This window comes from Aphelocoma coerulescens, chromosome 12 (assembly GCF_041296385.1).
Source record: "Aphelocoma coerulescens isolate FSJ_1873_10779 chromosome 12, UR_Acoe_1.0, whole genome shotgun sequence".
NCBI classification, from domain to species: domain Eukaryota; kingdom Metazoa; phylum Chordata; class Aves; order Passeriformes; family Corvidae; genus Aphelocoma; species Aphelocoma coerulescens.
In genome coordinates this window covers 14,889,686-14,908,450 of record NC_091026.1, presented here as the reverse complement: position 1 = coordinate 14,908,450, position 18,765 = coordinate 14,889,686, and the positions used below count along the sequence as shown (strand labels likewise).

Below are 18,765 nucleotides of genomic sequence, written 5' to 3'. Positions count from 1 at the left end.
ATCTGCAGTATTTCCAAGCATTGGGAGCCATCCAAGTAAGCACTAAGGCACTTCAGGGAAACCTCTTAAAAAGAAAAAAAGATGTTTTGATGCTTTGGAAGCCTCACAGTGTTCCAAAAGAGATTTTGATGTACAGTTGTTCAAGTATTTCTGTTTTGTTTCAGGTGAATTACCAAGGAGTTGCAAAGACATTAAAAATCTCAAAGGTGTCACTGAAGATAGTGAATATTTCCTGCAAGTCAAAGGAAAGACATTAAAGGTGCATTTCAGCAACAGAATGATAGTTAATGGGTTTTCTAAACGTTCAAGAGGACCCTTTGTGTGGTCTTCACTTCCACTCTTGGATTTTCTGCCTTTGGTTGTCTTTGTGCTGCCTTTGCACATGACACAATTCTTGCTTCTCTCTTTCAGGTGTACTGCTCTGGGATGCAGACTGACAGCCCAAAGGAATATGTGACCCTTGTAAATGGGGATGCAGAGAATTTTTCAGAGGTGTATGGATACAGGTAAGAAATCCTGTAATCATGAACCTCACTGTGTTTTTGTTTTCCATGGCAATATTTCCCAGTCATGAGTAGAAAGGGTTTTCTTTTGATTTAGATTGCATAACCCAACTGAGTGTCCGTATAACGGGAGCAGACGAGAAGACTGCCAGTGTAGGAAAGATTACACAGCAGCTGGGTTTTCCACCTTCAGCAAAGTAAGGCTGGACCTGAACACTATGCAAATAATAAGTGAGTAAAAACAGGGCCTTGCCATTAAAAAAATGTTTATTTTACACAAATATAGCTGTAACTACAAGCAGGCAGTAGTACTCTAGTGAACAATATTCCTGAGAATTCCTTTTAAAAGCTGCTTTTAGACTTGGTCACCTGTTTGCTGCTTTACGCTTGGAGACTGCAACTTAAGTACATCAGAGATCCTCATGTTATTTTTCTGTAAAACAGGAAAATATTAAGGCAATTGCTGGTGTATCTGCTCTGCAGAGTGAGTATTTGCATGCTCCCAGCAGCCCAGTGTATTTTGTGAATAATTTTATTTTATTTCATTTGATCCCCTCTTTTCAGAATGGACTTGGACACGAAGCCTAACCAGGGAGGAGCTGCCCCACTCCTCCTCCATTTTACTCTGAGAGGTGTCAGGAGATCCTAGTGCAGGGGTCTCCACCGGGGTGGGGATGCTGTTCCCAGTGGCCAGGGCAGACGAGTCTCTTGGCAGAGCCAGGCCACGGGGAAATAACTTGTGTTGAGAGCTGGGGACGTGGATTTGCAGTGGAGAAAGAGAGTGTAACTGTGCAGTATGAGTAACACACTGTCTCTTTTGTCATTCCTGTCAGCTAGCAGCCCATCCCACCACCAGAGACCCTGTAGCATCCCATAAGGTTATGGTTTCAGTCCCCCTGACTCCACTGCTGTCAGTTTCCAGCAAGTGTTTTAAAGTAACATATTGTTGGGAGTTCATTCAGTAAATAGCTAAGTGGTTTTTTAGCAAATCAAAATCCTTCCCTGTAAAACGACTCTTTATCTGACAAGCGGTTTTTATCACTTAATTTTCAAGACCTCCCAGTCTATCAATCTGTAAAAAGCTACTAATAATCTGTAAAAGCTCCTGGGTAAAGATCTCAAAGGAACCACCCTCGAGGAATTTGATACCAGATCCCTTTGAATTTAAAAAGGAGCTGGGCACCTACCTCTGTCAGGCAGGAGCTATCTCACATCCCCATCTAAATGAGTCTCAGTTACTTCAGATCCCTCCAGAGCAAAATACTCCAATTCCCTTTGAAAACCTGACCCTTGGGCTGGGGCAGCCAGCAGAGCAGAGATGTTGTTTGCCTTTGTTTAAAAGAGAGATTTAGAAGGTGCTGTAGCCTTCTTGAAAGTGGGGGATTTTTTGATAGAGAAATAAACCCCAAGTCAATGGTTCAAGTTTTGTTATTTATACCTTGTTCCTAAATCACCAACGGATTTAAACTGAGCTGTAAATACTGAGTGTAAGTGTCCTGTTAAATTCAGTGCTCATGTGCTGGGAATCACATGTGCGATGAATCAGGAGATTTAATATTAAAAAGTATAGTAGTCTTGACTTCATACATTAATGTAGGAAGCCAGCTTTGCTAAACATTAACAAAGAGCATGTTTACATTTATTTTGTCTCTCTCCCTGCATCTTTCTTTCTGTTATTCACCAACTCTTCTCCACAGCAACTGATTTACAGTTTGCACGGACACATGATGGACGACCTGTCCCTTATGCCACTGCTGGGGACTGCTACAGTGCTGCCAAATGCCCGCAGGTATTTGACAAGAGCATTTAATAGGAATTGGTGCCATTTGTTATGTTCAGACCCTCTGTTAATTACTGCTGATCGAAGCAGCCCAATTTCAGGAAGTGGCACATTCTTATCTCAGTGATCTGAAACTTTTCCCTTTGTGAAGATGGAGAAAGTGATGGAGAAAGTTCCCTTTGTGACTGTGAAGAAAATAATTTCCATTTTCCGTGTTATCAGGCCAGTGGCTGGATAAGAGACATTCCCTAGGGCCTCAGTAAAGGAGAAAAAGAAGAAATAGGCTGTGGGGGAAGAACGGGGTTTTGCTTGCATAGTTGAAGGCAGGGGGATCAGTCCATGACAAGGCTTGGTGGAAATGCTTGGCAGGGAGAGTAGTAGGGAGGAGATGCTTTTTGAAAGTCTGTAGGAGACAAATGACACTGTGTGAGGGATGGCTTGCTGCATGTTCCCAGCACACCTACCTTTTGTGGAGCTGGGGAATAAGTGATCTGTTTGGATAGTCCAAGGTATTGGGTGGGCCGTATTGGCAAAGGGCATTAGCAGGAAGTCACAGCAGCAGACAGCAGAGGGCAAACCTCTCCATCTCCTTCCCTCCCTGCTTCAGAGCTGACACGTTCCTGCACAGCTCAGCGGCTTAGGAATTGACTTCTTACCTCAGGAATGCTCATAAATGTTAATAACCATCCACCTGACCCAGACAGTTTGCTCCTCACAGAAAATCAGCATTCCCAAGGCAGCAAGTGCACGGGGCAAAGCTAACAGCCATCTGGTACTGCACAGCCGTGCTGGGCTGTGGGTCAGCCTGGGGATGTGTCCAAAGGATCCCTCTGTGAGTGCAGAAATGGGCAGGACTGGAGACTGCCATGGGGGTGAAGGGAGGGCTGGAGGGTTGAGCATTGGATGCTGGCATAGTCCTTAATTTTCCATCCATCTTTTGCATTTTGAGAAAGGGTGGAATTAAGTGTTTTAAAGAAATAAGCAAATGGAAGAGTTTTTATTTCACTAGCCTGGGGGTGGGGAGGGGGGGGGGAAGCAGTGGAAAATAAGGAAAACAAGGATATGTGTGCCCTCTCCAGTTGAAGAGGGAGCACAGTGGCTGTAGCACAACCCTGAGGTTCCTTCTCACCAGCTGCTGGAGCGCGTCAGGCTCTGCAGTTTGCCATGGAAAAGCCAACAATGCCCTCAGGCGGCAGAGAAGAAGCAGTGCAAAATGGGGGTAAAGCAGTGAAAACCCGGGAAAAAAGGCAATTCAAAAGCAATCTGAAGCCCCTCCTTCTCTGCAGCCACCAAGGAGAAGAAATTCCTAATGTGAGCCATGCTGTGATTTGTACAATGGGTTAATCATGGTCAGAGCAATGGAAAACAAGGAAAACATTGCTGCCAAGATCCTGTTAGAAAAGTGACACCATGGTGTGCTGGGAGTCTGGAGCACGGCATTTTGGGATAACCAAATGTTTGTTTTTTAGGGTCGCTTCAGCATAGACCTGTACGGGACAGGCCTGTCCCTAAGGGGAACAGCCAAGTGGCTCTCACAAGGGAATTATGCAGTGTCAGAAATTCAGAAATCCCCAGTAAGTTGTAACTTTAATTATGGCTATACCTGCTCATCAGAAGTTTTTAATCGCCACATTGTCATTCATGGCAATATCTTCCAATAGAGACTAACAAAAAAATGAACATCTGACATTAAAGTGTTGCATGTAATTGTAGTGGGGCAAGGCCCTGGCGGGTTTGACTTGATCAGAGTTGTTGCAATTAATTAGTGAGCCTGATTAACTGTGAAGCTGAGAGCACTGAGTGCTGTGGGGCAGATGTATCCTTAATTAGTTGCCTGAGATGTCCAGCATGAAGTGTGCATCACAGGGAAGGGCAGCAGGACAGAGTCAGCACTGCAGAGCAGGGTTGGACCTGCAGATAGGGTCTGGTGCCAGGCAGACCCCTGAGTAGGAATTGTTCCCAAAACATTGCGAAAAAGTGTGGAGGATGTGGACCTTCCTGCTGGTCTGGTCTGGCTTTATCTCCTTGGGAGAGTCTCAAGTCACCGGAGTGCTGCAGGGGCACCATCCCTTGTCACTGCCTGTGGCTCTGCTGGCTGGAGCCTCAGGGTAAGCCAGGCAGCCCTTCACAATCACTCACAGCCAAATTTGTACTTGTACTGCTTGATTTGCTTGCCTGTTAACACCTCCTGCAGTCACAGTGTGCCTTTACTCTGTTGCTCCTGTGTCATATTATGAAACTGTAGAAACCCAGGATTGCTTTTTTGGCTGTTACTTCATGTGAGTCATCCCAATTGCCAGTTAAAACTCTCCAAAGAAGGTCACCATAATCATTTAATAAACAGCAATTTGCAAAACATCCTCTCCTGTACTGCTTTCAGTCTCCCTGGCTCTGGGGAGCCTGAGTCTCCTCTGTGCTGGTGCTCTTAGAGGAGAATTGATGCTACTGGTCTGACCATGCTACAGGTGGAAGAGGACCAGCACAGGCCCTGTATGTCAGTTCCGGCAGGTGCTTTTCTATTCTCCCCTTCTAAAAGGAGAGAAGTCAACCTTGGGGTTGCAGAGCACATCATGGCTGGCAGAATTAAAACAAACTTTAAGGAGCAGGGCTGCTCAAAAATTCTCCATCACCTGGTGGCATCTGTCAAGTGCTGTTCCAAGGGTGTAATTGCCTGCAGGAGCAGAAGAAAGAATGGTGTAGCAAGAAGAGATGATAGCAGCCTGCTGCAGTCACAGATCAATAATGTCAAGGGCAGGTTGGAGCTCATTTAAAAATAAATGCTTTGTGCAAGCTTGTTGTGTGTTTAAGTCCAGTTTTCTAGTAATAGAGGGTTGAATTGCCCTCAAGGACTGTCTGTCCATTGTAATGACCAACAGGAGAAAGACTCTGCAGAGTGAGATAAGGAAGGCCAGATGGAGGTATTAATCTCCTGACTCAAGTCCAGAGTTGCAGCCTGCTTGCTGGGCTCACCTGGAGACCAGGTCAACCTCAGGACCACTCCATATTTTCCCCTTCTGGCTGTGGGATGAGGAGGAGGGCCTCAGCAAGTGACATCACCTCACCCCATCACTTTCCCTCCTCTCTTGTCTCTGGAGCCACTCCAGGACTTTCCCTTCCAGGTGGATGTTTCCTGGTATTGCCTGAAAATACGCTTCCCATGCCCCTCTCATGCTCAGGCAGAGCTGAGGAGTTGTTACTGTCCCAGAGTGGTTTTGCTCTCACATGAGCCAAGTTTTCTACTCATTACTGTTATTCACTGTGGAGAAAGCAGATACCCTTGAGATATCCTCCAAATGGCCTTCTCAGCTTTCAATTTAATAAATCAAAACTACCCTTTCCTATTTGTGTCCACCATCTGACCTGGTAGCACTAAAGACAGTTACATTTGTGTGTATTTGAATACAGTGGTGATTTTGTAGATTGATTTAGGCGTCATTTGTTTTCTTTCCAAGCCATTTTCTATTAAAAACCCTGGCTCAAGTAACGCAGATCTGGCCCTTCTGCAGCATGGAATTCCTGAGCTCTTATTGAGCTGTTATTTTTGATTTTGCCTGCAGGATGGTACCAAAGTAGTAGGAAGATGTGGTGGTTACTGTGGGAAGTGCACTCCATCATCTGGAACAGGCCTCGACATTCAGGTGTTATAGCAATGGTGAGTTCCCAGCTGCTTCTGCATGAAGGAAAATCTTCCCCAAAATGCCCTGAAGGAGCAGATCAGGCCATCCTTGCAAAAACACATTGAGTGCATTGGTGACAGCCACCCACCCCACAGAGCATCCTGGTGGGATCCCCTGCTCCCCCAGTAACCCTTATGGAGTCGCCTGGAAACACCTTCCCACCTTGCAGGCACCCACGTTTGCCCTGCTCTTGTGCCAGTTTCTCTAGTGACATATTCCAGAGGCCAGGATGACTCTAATGTGCACCTTTTCTGTGTTTTTCAGGTTGTCTGGGAGCAGCCAGCGGAGATGAGAGATGGATGAAGGATAGTGATGCAATACCTCTGCCTTCCACTTTTATATCTGTGTATATGTGTATATAGATCACATATTCCTAATGTACAGTTTAATATTTATGTTTGGGATTATTTATTTTGATTTAATATTTTTGTATGTAAAATCATTATATTAAGGCTGCTTTTACTATTTTTATTTTTTATTGTTAAATCCTGCAGTCGTAAACCACTGCATTTTGCGTACTCTACATTATATGTAGCATTATGACAAGTGATACTTTATTGTCACTGTATTCAGTTGTTTACTTTCAATCAGTAATTTTCCTTCCGTTATGGGCTGCTTTGGCCCTCCACGGTGCTACAAAATCTGCATAGGGGTATTTTTGGCATTTCAATCTGTCTTTATGCAAGGAAAATAGACAAGACGTGCTTAAAATTTTATTTTTAGGGATTAGGCTGACAGCACTCAAGGAAAACATGACAATGAATACAGTGCTAGTTGCATTAGCAATCTTTATATTTTAGGTATGTTTTGAATTTCACATGACCTCTGTAGCCAGTGCTAAAAGTACTGGTTTGGTGCTAACATGATATTTATTAATGCTCTGTAGTTTTAGTTAACCCAGTGCCTTTATCATTGAAAAAGGGAATAAAGCAGAAAAATTGTCAGGGAATTCAAATCAGTCAAGATCTACCCCAGGTTTAGGATAATTCCTGTAGATGGATCTTCAGCTTAAGCCCCTTTTTTCTTAGGGTTCTGAAGTGAACTCACTTTTTTAAAAAATGTATCTTTGTCTCCTAATTGCATGTGCCACTGTGCTTCCTGACTCCATCTGGAAGCAGGGTATTAACTCATCCCAGACAGGCTGATCAGGCCATATGTTTCCCTGGGCTGTGTGCTCAGAAGAGATGTAGTTTCTTACAGACTTTGTTACAAAATCCTAGTGTGCAGCTGAAAGCATCCCTGTGGTGTTCCCACCCCATGGGGCTGGTGAGGACCATGGGGACAGCACGCCCAGGGATGGGGACAGCACGCCCAGCCAAGCCACCCCTTCTCTTGGCCAGGGGACTCCACTGCAGGTACTTGCAGCATTTCCCCAGCTTCCTACTCACTCCCCAACCATCTGCAAAGGGAGGCTTTGCTGCCTTCTTTCAACAAGATCACTCGGTACCTACAGATGATTCTGCCCCCCCTTCAAAAGCAAGCTGCTCTACGCCTACTTCTGTGTTGCTTCGGATCTTCCTGATAAGGCATCTGTGCTCCTTGCCTCTCCTCATACCCATGTACAACCAGACATTTACTGTTGGCTTTTTTTAAATCAAACTGAGGAGCCATCTCCCTTAGGTGTGGTGGCTCCTGCCCGTATGTAGCCTGTAGCACGCTGCGCTTTCACCAAGCTTCGTAGCACATTGAAGGGGGGTGATGTTGTAGTCTGTGACTATGTCCCTTACCTCTTTCTCCACAACTTCACCTAGTGATAGGAGGATGCTGCCCTTTCACCTTACATGTCAGGGCAGCCGGGGCACAAAGTACAAGGAAAGGAGGCTTTTCAGCACAAAATTGCCACCAGTTTGGAAAACCAAAGAGGCTTATCTGGTACTCCAGATAACTCTTCCCACTTTGGATGCAAGCAGTTACCAAATGCAACCTTGGGATGTTGTGTGAGTCTTTTACAGAGCTCCCCAAAGGATGTATAATCAGTCTGTTACAAAACAGTTGGATCAATGGTGATAAATGATCTGATCCCTGGATTCATAACCCGTGTGTGTGCTGGGCTGTGTTCAGCCTTTAGAGTGAAACCTGTCAGCCTGACAATCAGGGATTGATGCATTCCTATCAGCCTGGACACATCTCACAGGCGAGCAGGGCTGTGTTACAGCCCAGCAGCTGACGAACTGGTGAAGGAAAGGGGAAAAATGGAAAGAGAAAGAGAAAAAAGGAGAAAGAGAAAGGAGTAATAATGGAATAGTGATTTTTCTAATGATAATTGCTTATGTGTAACTTCAGTGGGGGAAAAGGGAAAATTGCACTATGAACTTTAGAAAGAAACAGTGCTTAGAAAGTACAGGCATATTATATTTTCTCTAATGAAGTGAATGGCTATTTATAAAAAGAAATACTATTTTGACCTGTACACATTCATTTCTACCGTATCGTTTCAGAGCAGCTATTAACAGAGCTAGAAAAAACCTAAAAAATATGAAATAAACTACAAGGGAAAAAAATGACAGAGCACGGATCCTGTGGTTCCTTAATGATCATCATTAAGTAGAGCAGATTTTGAGGACCAGAGACAATAGACATTCCTTGTTCAGGAAACAACTCGGGGTTTTGTATATCAATGCCATTATTTTTCTACAAACTGGGGTCTTTTTTTGCAAGGACTTTCCTGTACAATGTTTCTTTTCTTTCTGCTTATACCCAAAAGGAAATGAAAAGACCTGTAAGACATGTCTTTATGGTCTTGCTGCATTTGCCATCGTATTTCAATACCTGTGTGCTACTATAGAGGCAAAATACTTTGTACACTAGGGAATAATACATTGAATGGTAAACATTCCTTTCTGTGCTGGTGTTTATTTCCAAGGTTTGGGTTCCTTGTTTGATTGTCCCATGCAAAAGGAATCAGGGATGGGAAGAATGTTGTTTATATGGAGCCCTGCCCCAAATTGATGTTGGAGTCTGTGGACCAGGGACCACCTTGGAGAATGGCTATGACCATCCACTCACGTCCTGCTGGTTGGAGAGACTGATGCTCTCAAATGTCTGTCTAGAGAGGACTGCCCCAAGGTGCAAAATATACACAAGCACATCTCAGAGGTGCCCCATGCGTTGTTCAGATATGTCTGGTGACTGGGTGGTGCTGCCTTCAAAGACCAGGGACATCCTTTGCCATAGGATATAAGGGAGATAAACAGTTCATTTTGCAAATGTTTTTGAAGGGTGAGCTGGAATAATGGGCCTGGTCCATACCACTTATGGAAAGTGCTATGGAAAGAAATGTGGAAAAAAAATCAACTTTTCTAAATTGGAAAAAAATAATATCAAATATCCGAGAAAATTCAGGCAGGAGAAATTTGGTTTAAAAGGAAGCAAATGTAGGGACCACCTCCCAGGATGTCAATCAAGTGTTGAAGTGCAACCAGTCTTATAACACCACTGCCCCAGATACTGCAGGTGAGAGTGAAGAAGTTGCAATTTCTGTCCTCCTTTGTATGTTCCTCATGCTCTGTCTCAGAAAATGCTGCCGGCCTCTTAGTGCTGGCAGCTCCAGCCTTTTCCAGCTTCTATGTTTTCCTCCCTTGTACTGTCTGAAACACTGTCAGATGGAGAAAACAGAACATGCGGTATTTCAAAAGTTCAAATCTTATTTTAAATGATCAATCTCTTAAAAGTGTCTTTTCTATCATTTATCCTTAATAAATGATTACAAAGACTTTAAAAGTGAGCTGCTGTGGAATGAATATACAGACCTTGAATCGTATTTAACCTTCCAGCTGAGAAGAAAGATGTGTGCTAATGTCTTTACAAATAATGTGATGGGTGAAGGTATGGGTGTTAAAGTCTTTAAAATGGGTCTTAATGTCTCTACTGACTTTGGGCAGCAGGTTGTTGCAGAGCCCAGACAGTTTGGCTTCTGAAATAGGCATGGGTCTGCAGAAGCCTGAACTTCTGAACTTTGGGGTAAAACAGTAGGTTCAAGGGGGGATATGTGGTAGGCGGTTCAGGAAGGCTGTACCTTCCTAGTACCTCACCCAGTGGGGAAAGGAAGAGGGCAGCGTGCGGCCGGGAGTTTGGGATAAAAGGGAGGCTGTGCCCTCCAAAATCCCGAGGGAGAAAACCTTGCGGATTCGTGCCCCGGCGGACTCCCTCCCTTTATTCGAATAAAGTTAAAGGACAACTCTGTCTCCTTTTTGGACATAAACCTTTGGCGTTTGTGGATTTTCCTGACAAAGCCCTGTATAATGAAAGGTCGTTTTAACACTTTCAGTGCTTAGGTTCTGTGTGCTTAATGCTGAGGTGCTATGACAATTGCAGCGCTCTTCAGCCTCATTGTGCAGCTTCAGAGACAGAGGTGAGTGCTTTCTCTCTTTGGCCTTCTGCCCCAATGATGGGCATTTTTCATGTATAGAAAAATAAAATGCATTTTGTTGAAGGCTGTTGGAAAGGAACATCACAAGGAATTAGTCCTAAATCAGGACATTTGATTCCTTTCCTTCCTTTCTTCATAACCTCACTTTGAAATTCATATTGAAGAGTGAAGAGAGGCTTGGTCTACTGTGTCTTTCCAACACAACTCCTCAAACAGATGATTGAGGGCTGACTCAGAAGAAAGCATTCTGTCAGGGGAAGAGCACTTCTCCCATTACCAGGCAAAGGCACAGAAATTCAACCCAACCCAGGAGTCATTAACAGCTGAAGTGGCTCAGCTCATGTGTTAAGTTCTCCCATCACTTGAACTCTTCAAATGGAGAACTCTTTCAATCAGGTCGTTGTAAGAGACGTGTTTGAGTTCATCCAGAAGTCACAACCCTTAGTAGTGCTGGTCACATAGTGGGAGGGGATGAGTCCCTTTGCGGTACAAATTCCTGGAGGCAGCTCTCCGGCTTGCGTTGAGAAGGAGGAAGAAGCTGATGACCGAAAGTGGTGCCTGTCAGTCTCGCTCCGATATTTTCCAAGTATTTTCGCCTGTGAAGTGATCCAGGCAATTGGAATTGTAGCCTTCCAGAAGAAGATTAGTTGGCAAGTTTTTGACCTCTCTTTGCAATAGCGAGATGAATTTTCAGCCTTCACAGAAGAGTCTGAATTTCTGAAGAGTCACAGAAGAGTCTGAATTTCCACTTCAAAGTTGGCTTAATTTTTCAGCTATTTTATATTGGCAAACATAAAGTACAGATTTGGAAAAAAAAAAAAAAAAAAAAAAAAAAAAAAAAAAAAAAAACAAAGAAAAGAAAAGAAGAATAGTATTTTGACCTAACCCAAATGTCTGTTATACTTCATTTCCTGGGGAGGTTTCTTTTGTTTGTTTCTTCCAATTAAAAAAAAAAAAAAAAAAAAAAAAAAACAAAACAACAACAAACAAAACAAAACCAAAAAACAAACCAACAACAACAAACCTGTGAGTTTTTCCTTGAAGTTACTTATGCCTCTCTCTGGTTATAAATATTGGTTCTGAAGTGTTTGGAGATGTGATCTGTTGACTGTAAGTACAAGAAGATCTGATGTTGGTAGCATTTTAAGCAAGGGAAGCTAGAAATGCATTTCTCCTTTGTGAAGCTGATCCAGGTCCTTCAAGGCAGGATATGAAGTGCAGAGGCTGAGGCCATGCCCATCACTCCATTTCCCCCAGGAAAAACTCAGTTCTGCTGGGAGCAGAATGGTTTCCACATTACATCTCCTCACAGACTTGCACATGCCTGACTCTAATGCTCAGTCTGAGCTGCCAGCAACAAGATCAAGCTGCAGCTAAACATTTGTTGGTAGTCAGTGTCTCCGTTTCTGAAGAGAGAGCAAGAGAAGAAGAGCCAGAAGTCTGGAGTAATCTCTGAATACAACACCCTTTGTATGTGGGACAGAGGGTGCAGGGGGAGGCAGGGTTCTGCATATTCTCTCTCAAAACCATTACTTGGCTCCATTCATATGCTTATAATTTCTTCATCCTTCTTTAGTCTGCAACTACATTTCGGATGAGCAATTAAATTAATCAGGTCTTTCCTGCATTGTCCGTTTCTAATCCGTCCTCGATGGCTTGCTGACCTTCCTCTTTGAAGCTATTCACTGCTCGCTGCCTGCCTTCCCCAGCCCCACACAGAAAGGAGCATTGACTGTGAAACGCTTTCATTGCTCCCGCACCCAGGAGTAAGGAAGTGGGAATGGCTCCCTGCAAACTGACTGGCAAGAACAGACATGTCCAGGTTAGTCACTGTTACTGGCAAACACAAGTAGCGGTAAATACAAGTGGTGCCTCCAAACCACCCCTGGGAGGTGGGAGCAAGGCCGCCTGCAGCAGAGGATGCAAGCAGGTACCAGATGCTGCCAGAGGCTGGAGCTGTGGCCTCATGCATGGCTTGGACTTCCCAAGACTTCTCAGCTTGGTTCCAGGTTTGAGTAGCCCTTTGGAGCAGGATCCAGATGCGCAGTAGTGGGAGCACGAAGCTCTGCACTTCCCACAGAGGCTGATGCCTTGCCAGAGCTTAGAACAAGCAGGTACACACTGTGGCAATCTTTCCCTGCTTCAGAAAATGCAGCACAGCTGAACTGGCAAACAACTGACACCTAGAATAACAAACCACGAGCTGCTGAAAGGAGGTGTAGGGCAGCAGAGGCCATGGAGGTTTGTTTCCTGGCAGCACAGGAGCAGCACGGTGAGTCTGAGCCTTGTCTGTGGGAGCAGGAGGCAATGGCCTTTCTTCTTATCTGTGCTGGGGCTCAACGTCTGTCTCTCCTTCACCATTCTCCTCCCAGGGTATCCCTGAGCATGCCATGTCTCCTCAAATCCACGTGTCTCAGGCGGACAGTCCACCCTGATCAGTGGTACAGGTGATCTAAGGAAACCCCAGCAGATCACTGGGCTGACTCTCACTTGAGCTGCTGCTCCATTCAGGAACGGCAAATGCAGAGGTGATACCCTTCATATCCACTTTTTAGAGATATTTCTAAATTCTGCTGACTGAATTGCATAAAGTGGGGTGTCCTCAAGTCATTTCAACAGCTCTTGTCAACACCGACAGCTTCATCCTGCTCTGTGTGGAAAAATGCAGTGGGTGTGCCTTGTGCTGGTGCAGACCTCACCTGGTATAACCCCTGAGAGCTGCCTGCCTGCCTGGGAGAGGCTGGTGCCCAAGTTAACCTGAGTATATCCTCCTCTTCAGCTTTCCTCTGCATTGTGCAAATGGTATATGAAGCTTTCCAGGTACGACTGGCATTCAGATTTCACTAATAGCATTTTCCCATCTGATCATTCCCAATGGCTTGAGCCTTTCAAGAACTTAAATGTATGGCAGCACTTAACTTGGGAGAATCAGAAGCTTTTGACAGAAGGTATGTCCTGGGCTGTTTGCCTTGGCTGAAGAACTGGTGGCTCCAGCAGGCTAAAATAGCAACAATACAAAACCTAACATTGTTGTCCAGAAAAGAAACAATTTCTGGCATCTCAGGGCCACAGACAAAGTTTTCTGAATTTTCCCTTTGACCAGCTACCTAATTTCTTGTGATCTGAGCTACCACCAGCAGCCTGGTTTTGCCAGGCACTTCTCTCCCCTATTTATAAGCAAGTTTCAACCCTGTAAAACTGTAAGTAAAAAACTCTTTTCTTTTTCTCCCAATGAAAAGAGACAATAAAGCAGCTTTAAAAACATGAGTAAAAGGACCTTTCCACCTGCAGGGTGGCAAATGAATGATTAATGTGAGGGATTGCAGGACATCTGTGACACTTCCAGTGCCGTGGCAAGGGAAGGGCAGGATGGCTTCTCTCCTACCAGCTCACCTCCTGCCAGGCCTGCTGACACCTGCCTCTCTGCCAGTTACCCCAAATTGGTTTGTTTTTCTTTATCTTCATAAATGGTCCTGAAAAGTCAAAGTAGCATGGCAGAAATGTGAATTTACAGCATAACGCAAATAATTCTGCTGCACCAAAAGAGAGCTCCAGGGAGTGAGGGGGGATAGCAGAAAATTACTTGTTGGTATAGTGCAAGGATGTTTGCGTGCAAATTGGCTGAGTCCCACCTGATTGCTTTGTTTAGCCTCAAACAGAAAGGCATTAAGCAACCACGTGAACCGTGGAACGGGGCCATCTCCCACCTCCCCACAGCCCCCCCTTGTCAGAGAGGCAGGGAGAGCAGCACTGGGGGACCCCTGAGCTTGACAGCAGAGAAATACAGTTCTGGGAAAAGCTGTAGCACTGTCATGTCATTTTGGGGAGCAACAGCCAGAAGGATGAGGAGAGGGCTGGAAAGGAACAGGAGGGAGGGAAGGGGGATGGATCACAGCCTGTGACACTGCCATGCTGGTATCAGAGGCCAGGGTGCCCAGGGTCCCTCCAGCACCTCAGCAATGCCCAGCCTGCCCAGTCTGAGAGGAGTGGATCCCTTTTGGGGGGAGGGGGGGTAAGTTTTATGTATCCACTTGGCTCTGCATTTCATAGCAGGTGCTCCTCTCCACAGAGTGGGACTGGGCTCCAAGTTTTGGTTGGTGTGGACTCCAACTCCCAAATGCTATTTACAGGGAAATTGAAGAGTGCCTTGAAAATTAACAATAGATGACTATAAATCTTACTCAGTTACCTAGCAACTAACACAATTAAATCCTAAGGTTAAAAGGAGAAGGGTTATTTGGAGATACCTTGGGGAGCACATAATGGCCATTTGCATTCCTGGGTGGGAGGACAAAACAAAATTCCGGGGATATTTACAAATTAGTGTATTGATGAAAGAAAAAGGGTGAAATTACTCAGTACAGTTTTAATCAAAATACCTCAGAACAGAGAAATCTAACAAAAAAAGTAGTAGTCAAATGACTGTGATAAAGAGCACTCAGAAAGTGTATGGTGATCTACAGAACTTGTAGGAGGGTTTGTTAAGTTGCTAAGCCTGCTTTGTTGCCATTTGTGACATCTGAAGTGTGTGTACTGCAAAGAAACCATGTAATAAACACTCAGGGTGAATCTGACCATTATGTGCCTGATGGAATATGCCCCAGAAAAACCTACGCAGTGCAAAAAAAATTTAAAACCGAAGTAACATAGCATGATTCATCCCGGCCTGGGTTCCTGTTATGCACAGCACAGATTGAAATTCCATATCCCCACTTCAAACTGGGGTTTATGCACAGCGTTTTCTGCCTGCAGTAATTGCAAATCTTGGAGCCAGAATGAGCAGAAACACTAAAAACTCCTAAAAGACTCTCATGCGGGCACATTTACCCAGGAAGAAGGAGGCTTGGTGGAGGAACGATGCAGCAAATTAGATGCCTGGTCCCCAGCACACTCCTTCAGCAGCTATGGCACTTAGAAGTATTTTTAAGTCCTCCTTTTGCTGTTTGAAAGGCTTCAGACAATAACTTCCTAATAACAGTCAGACATTTATTACCTTCAGGGTTCTAGATGGAGACAGGATTCATGTTAAGCTGTAATTCACCTGCACAGGCTGCTGGCAGGAGGAACCACGAGGGGACTGACTTGGTCTGTAACAGCCAAATTCACCTTGGCATCACAGAGGGGAGAAATGGATGGGTCCAGCATCAAAATGAGAGCTGCTTTCTGCCTTACTCCGGTGCTTTCTGTTGGTGCTACCCCGGCCTTGGTGCTGGTGGTCAGGGCTGGACCGTGAAAGGCACAGGGGTGTCAGAGCTGATGGAGGGATGCTGAGAGCTTTCTGCATGCGAGTATTTTGGAGGGGATTTCCTGACATGGGGCAGGGTTTGCAGGATAGAAGAGACACGGTCACTTTCCTGGAAAGGCTAGCAAATTTTCCTGGCTTCACACACAAGAGTGTGTTGTCTGCCAGCTAACTCCCATCCAGAATTGCTGGACCAGAACTGGAGGCAAACTTTCCACGGTCTCTGGTGGCACAAGTTGTCCCCATATTTCCCATCCCCTGGCTGCAGTTACTGCTGTGGACCTGCAGCTCCTCTTCCTGGGTGGTAAGGGCTGCCCACTGGGCTTGGACACAAGTCACTGCTGCTATTGCACATGCTGGTGTCCCAGATGGGACAGAGGTCACCAGGAGATCAGACCCCTAATGACAGCTCTGCCTGGCATCCTGGGCTGTTCTCCTGCACAGATCTATCCCATGCCAGTCGCTGCTCCACCTACCTTGTGACCAAAAGCTAGAACAGGAGCTGCATTTTACTTTTCCCTGAGCTCTATGATTTTCATCATAATTATTTCCGTAGTATCAGGTACAACAGGGAGCAGAACACAAAGAGCATGCCTGTCATTTCCCTCCTTTTGGGCATCCATGACTTCAAAAGGGAAATGGGTCCAACTCACAGTGCATGAATGGAGCAAATTGTGTTTTAAACAGGTTTAGTCATGAGAAGGGCTGGAAGGAGAGTCATCCCTAGGCAGGTTTGTTTGAAACAAATGGGAGGGGAAGATGACGTATGGAACAATTTAAGTGACAGCAGAAACAATAATTTGTCAGACAAACTGTCTGGCATGTATTATACATGTGTGTCTGTTTCTGAGCCTATTTGACAGCAGTATTTGACACCCCCCACCTCCAAGCTGAGTCTGCCTCCACTCAAGATTAAGATCTCCATGTTTATAAAAATAATAATGCAAAATCCCCTTTTGAAAGTAGCTCCCATGGTAGCACAGGTAGGGCTGGAGCTGTGTTGCTGTCCCCTGCCCACCCAGCCATGCCAGGATGGTGCATCATCCCCTTTGCACATGGTGAGAACAAAGGAGTGGGAGTTTATTTCCTGAGAGATCTTTACTCTTGGCAGCTTTTCTGGGGGAGGAAAGAGAAGAGGAGCATTCAGGCCAATGAGATAACGTATCCCCTCCCTTTCCCAAATGCATCCCAGAGATGATGTTCTGGCCTGGCTGTTTCCTTTTGTAGATGCAGCATCTGAGCATCCCTAAAATGTGGATGGGGTCCTCCTGAATAGCCCTTCATTTATCCTGGATGTCTCAGACCAGAGAGAAATTGCTGTCCCCATGAGATATTTAGGTGACCAGGAGTCCTTAAGGACCTGACTTCACTGGGGTCTGTGCTACCTGAACATTTTTATGGCTCTATTTGGACTTGGTTTCCCCAGATCCCTCTGCAGGCATACCAGAGCAGAAGCAGTGAGCACCCCTCACCCCTCTTATCTGCATCTTCTGCCCTCCCAGGCTGAGCCCTCATCTTCCCTCTTCTGAACATGTTGATGCAAGTCTTGATGCTCAGAACCTCCCCTGCCTTTTGCTTGTGCATTAAGGAGTCACCCCCTGTGCCTGCAGTATCTGCTGGCATGAGCCTGGAGGATACAAGCGTGCAGGGTGACAGGGAAGTTTGGTAGCTTCATGGACAGCTTGGGGGGGAGGGAGGGGACCAGCCTGCCTTGTTTTAGGTAGCAATTTAGGACCTGCATCTTCATCAGAAGACTGGAGCTGTGATTCAGTACAGCCACACCTCCCAGGAATTTACCCTCCAACTTTGACTTAGTTTTGCTGTTTTAAACTCATAGCAGATGTCCTCACCAGCCCTTTTATTGAGGGCACATAGCATCTCTTGCAAAAGCAGAGCAATTAAAGAGGATTTGCAGGTCACCTTTAAAGCATTTCCCACAGCACGTCGAATCTTGTTGTAAGTCCTGTATCTAATACTGCTTTTATTTCAGCAGTTTTAATTGGAGTTTTAAATATTCTGAATCTTATGCAAGACACTCAAAGTGCTGGAGAATTTCAGGCCCTCTCTTGCATGACGCCCATTCCCTGAAATCCCATTGTCCTTCAGTAGAGATAACAGTAACTCAGCACCCCCATAATTTATTCAACATTGGATACAGGTTGCAGGTGGAGATGTTTCAACATGAGGTCAAACACCAGTCTGCAACCAGTGGCCCACTGTGTGATGAAATGTGTACTTAGAGAGATCACCTCTTCCCTTGAGAGTTTATAATATATTCATGCACCACTGTATGAGTTGGGAACTGGGAGAGAAACCAAGAAGGAAAATGATGAGCAGAAGCGAGCAATAGAGGGAAGCTTGGAGGGTTTTGGAAAGGTAAAAATAGCAACCACAGAAAAACAGAGCAGGGAGCATTCAATATTTTCCCAGTGCCACGAAGAAAACTTGTGGAAAAGGCAATTTTCTCCATGACAAAGTTCTCTGTGTGGGGTTTTTTTTCTGTAGGTTGGGTTTGTTGATTTTATTTGGGTTTTTTTAAAGGAAGCACAGTATTTACAGCAGGAAAGAGTGAAAATCTCCCCAAAACTTTTTGCCTGAGACTCTTCAAAAGGCCACCTCATCTACACAGCTCCCAGCCTCATATCAGCCTCCCAGAGAGAAAGATACAAGAGAAAAATTGACAAAAATGAGAATGATTAGATGAAAAAAAAAAAAATCAAAGGTTTACCATTTTAACCAGCTGTAAGGCAGCAAGGCAAGGGAACAAAGAGGTAGGGAAGGAGGGAAGGAGTTGACAGGATCTGCAAACAACCACAACCCTGGGGGAAGCAGTGAAATGCTAATGGCGAAGCTGCTCCAGCCCCACTGGGGATGAGTTTCTGAGGAGCCCTGTGCTCTGTGAAGCGTTTGCTGCTCCCCCTCTCCCCACGGTTCATTTTGCTCTGCCTTGCGCCAGATGCGCTGTTTGATTGCAAACCCCAGGGACACGGGCTGGTTGTTGGCTGTGGGCATTGCTTTTAGTGCATTGTATATATGAAAAGAGTGCGCTGATGCATTGGGAGCCCCACGGCTCCCAGCCCCATGGATGCCAGGCTACCAGCCCCAAGGATCCCAGGCTTCCCGCTCCCAGCCCCACAGATCCCAGGCTCACTGCCCTGCTGGCCCACAAGTAGCTCTGGGAGGACCGTGAGCTC

At 45.4% G+C, this 18,765-nt stretch overlaps 1 protein-coding gene across 8 annotated transcripts in view; it reads left to right on the top strand.

Moving 5' to 3' along the window:
- Positions 1-9,684, top strand: part of ADAMTS9 (ADAM metallopeptidase with thrombospondin type 1 motif 9) — an 82,683-nt gene extending 72,999 nt beyond the window's left edge. For 3 of the 8 annotated variants that reach the window (XM_069027379.1, XM_069027378.1, XM_069027385.1), the window contains 7 exons: positions 165-259; positions 412-506; positions 601-734; positions 2,201-2,292; positions 3,753-3,857; positions 5,841-5,935; positions 6,225-9,684. In XM_069027379.1, the coding sequence (XP_068883480.1) occupies positions 165-259; positions 412-506; positions 601-734; positions 2,201-2,292; positions 3,753-3,857; positions 5,841-5,930 (611 nt within the window). In that variant the 3' untranslated portion in view covers positions 5,931-5,935; positions 6,225-9,684. Of the gene's footprint in view, positions 1-164; positions 260-411; positions 507-582; positions 735-2,200; positions 3,011-3,752; positions 3,858-5,840; positions 5,936-6,224 lie in introns of those variants that run through there. The other 5 variants (XM_069027383.1, XM_069027382.1, XM_069027381.1 and 2 more) reach the window with 5 other exon arrangements.
- The last annotated feature ends 9,081 nt before the right edge of the window (positions 9,685-18,765 follow it).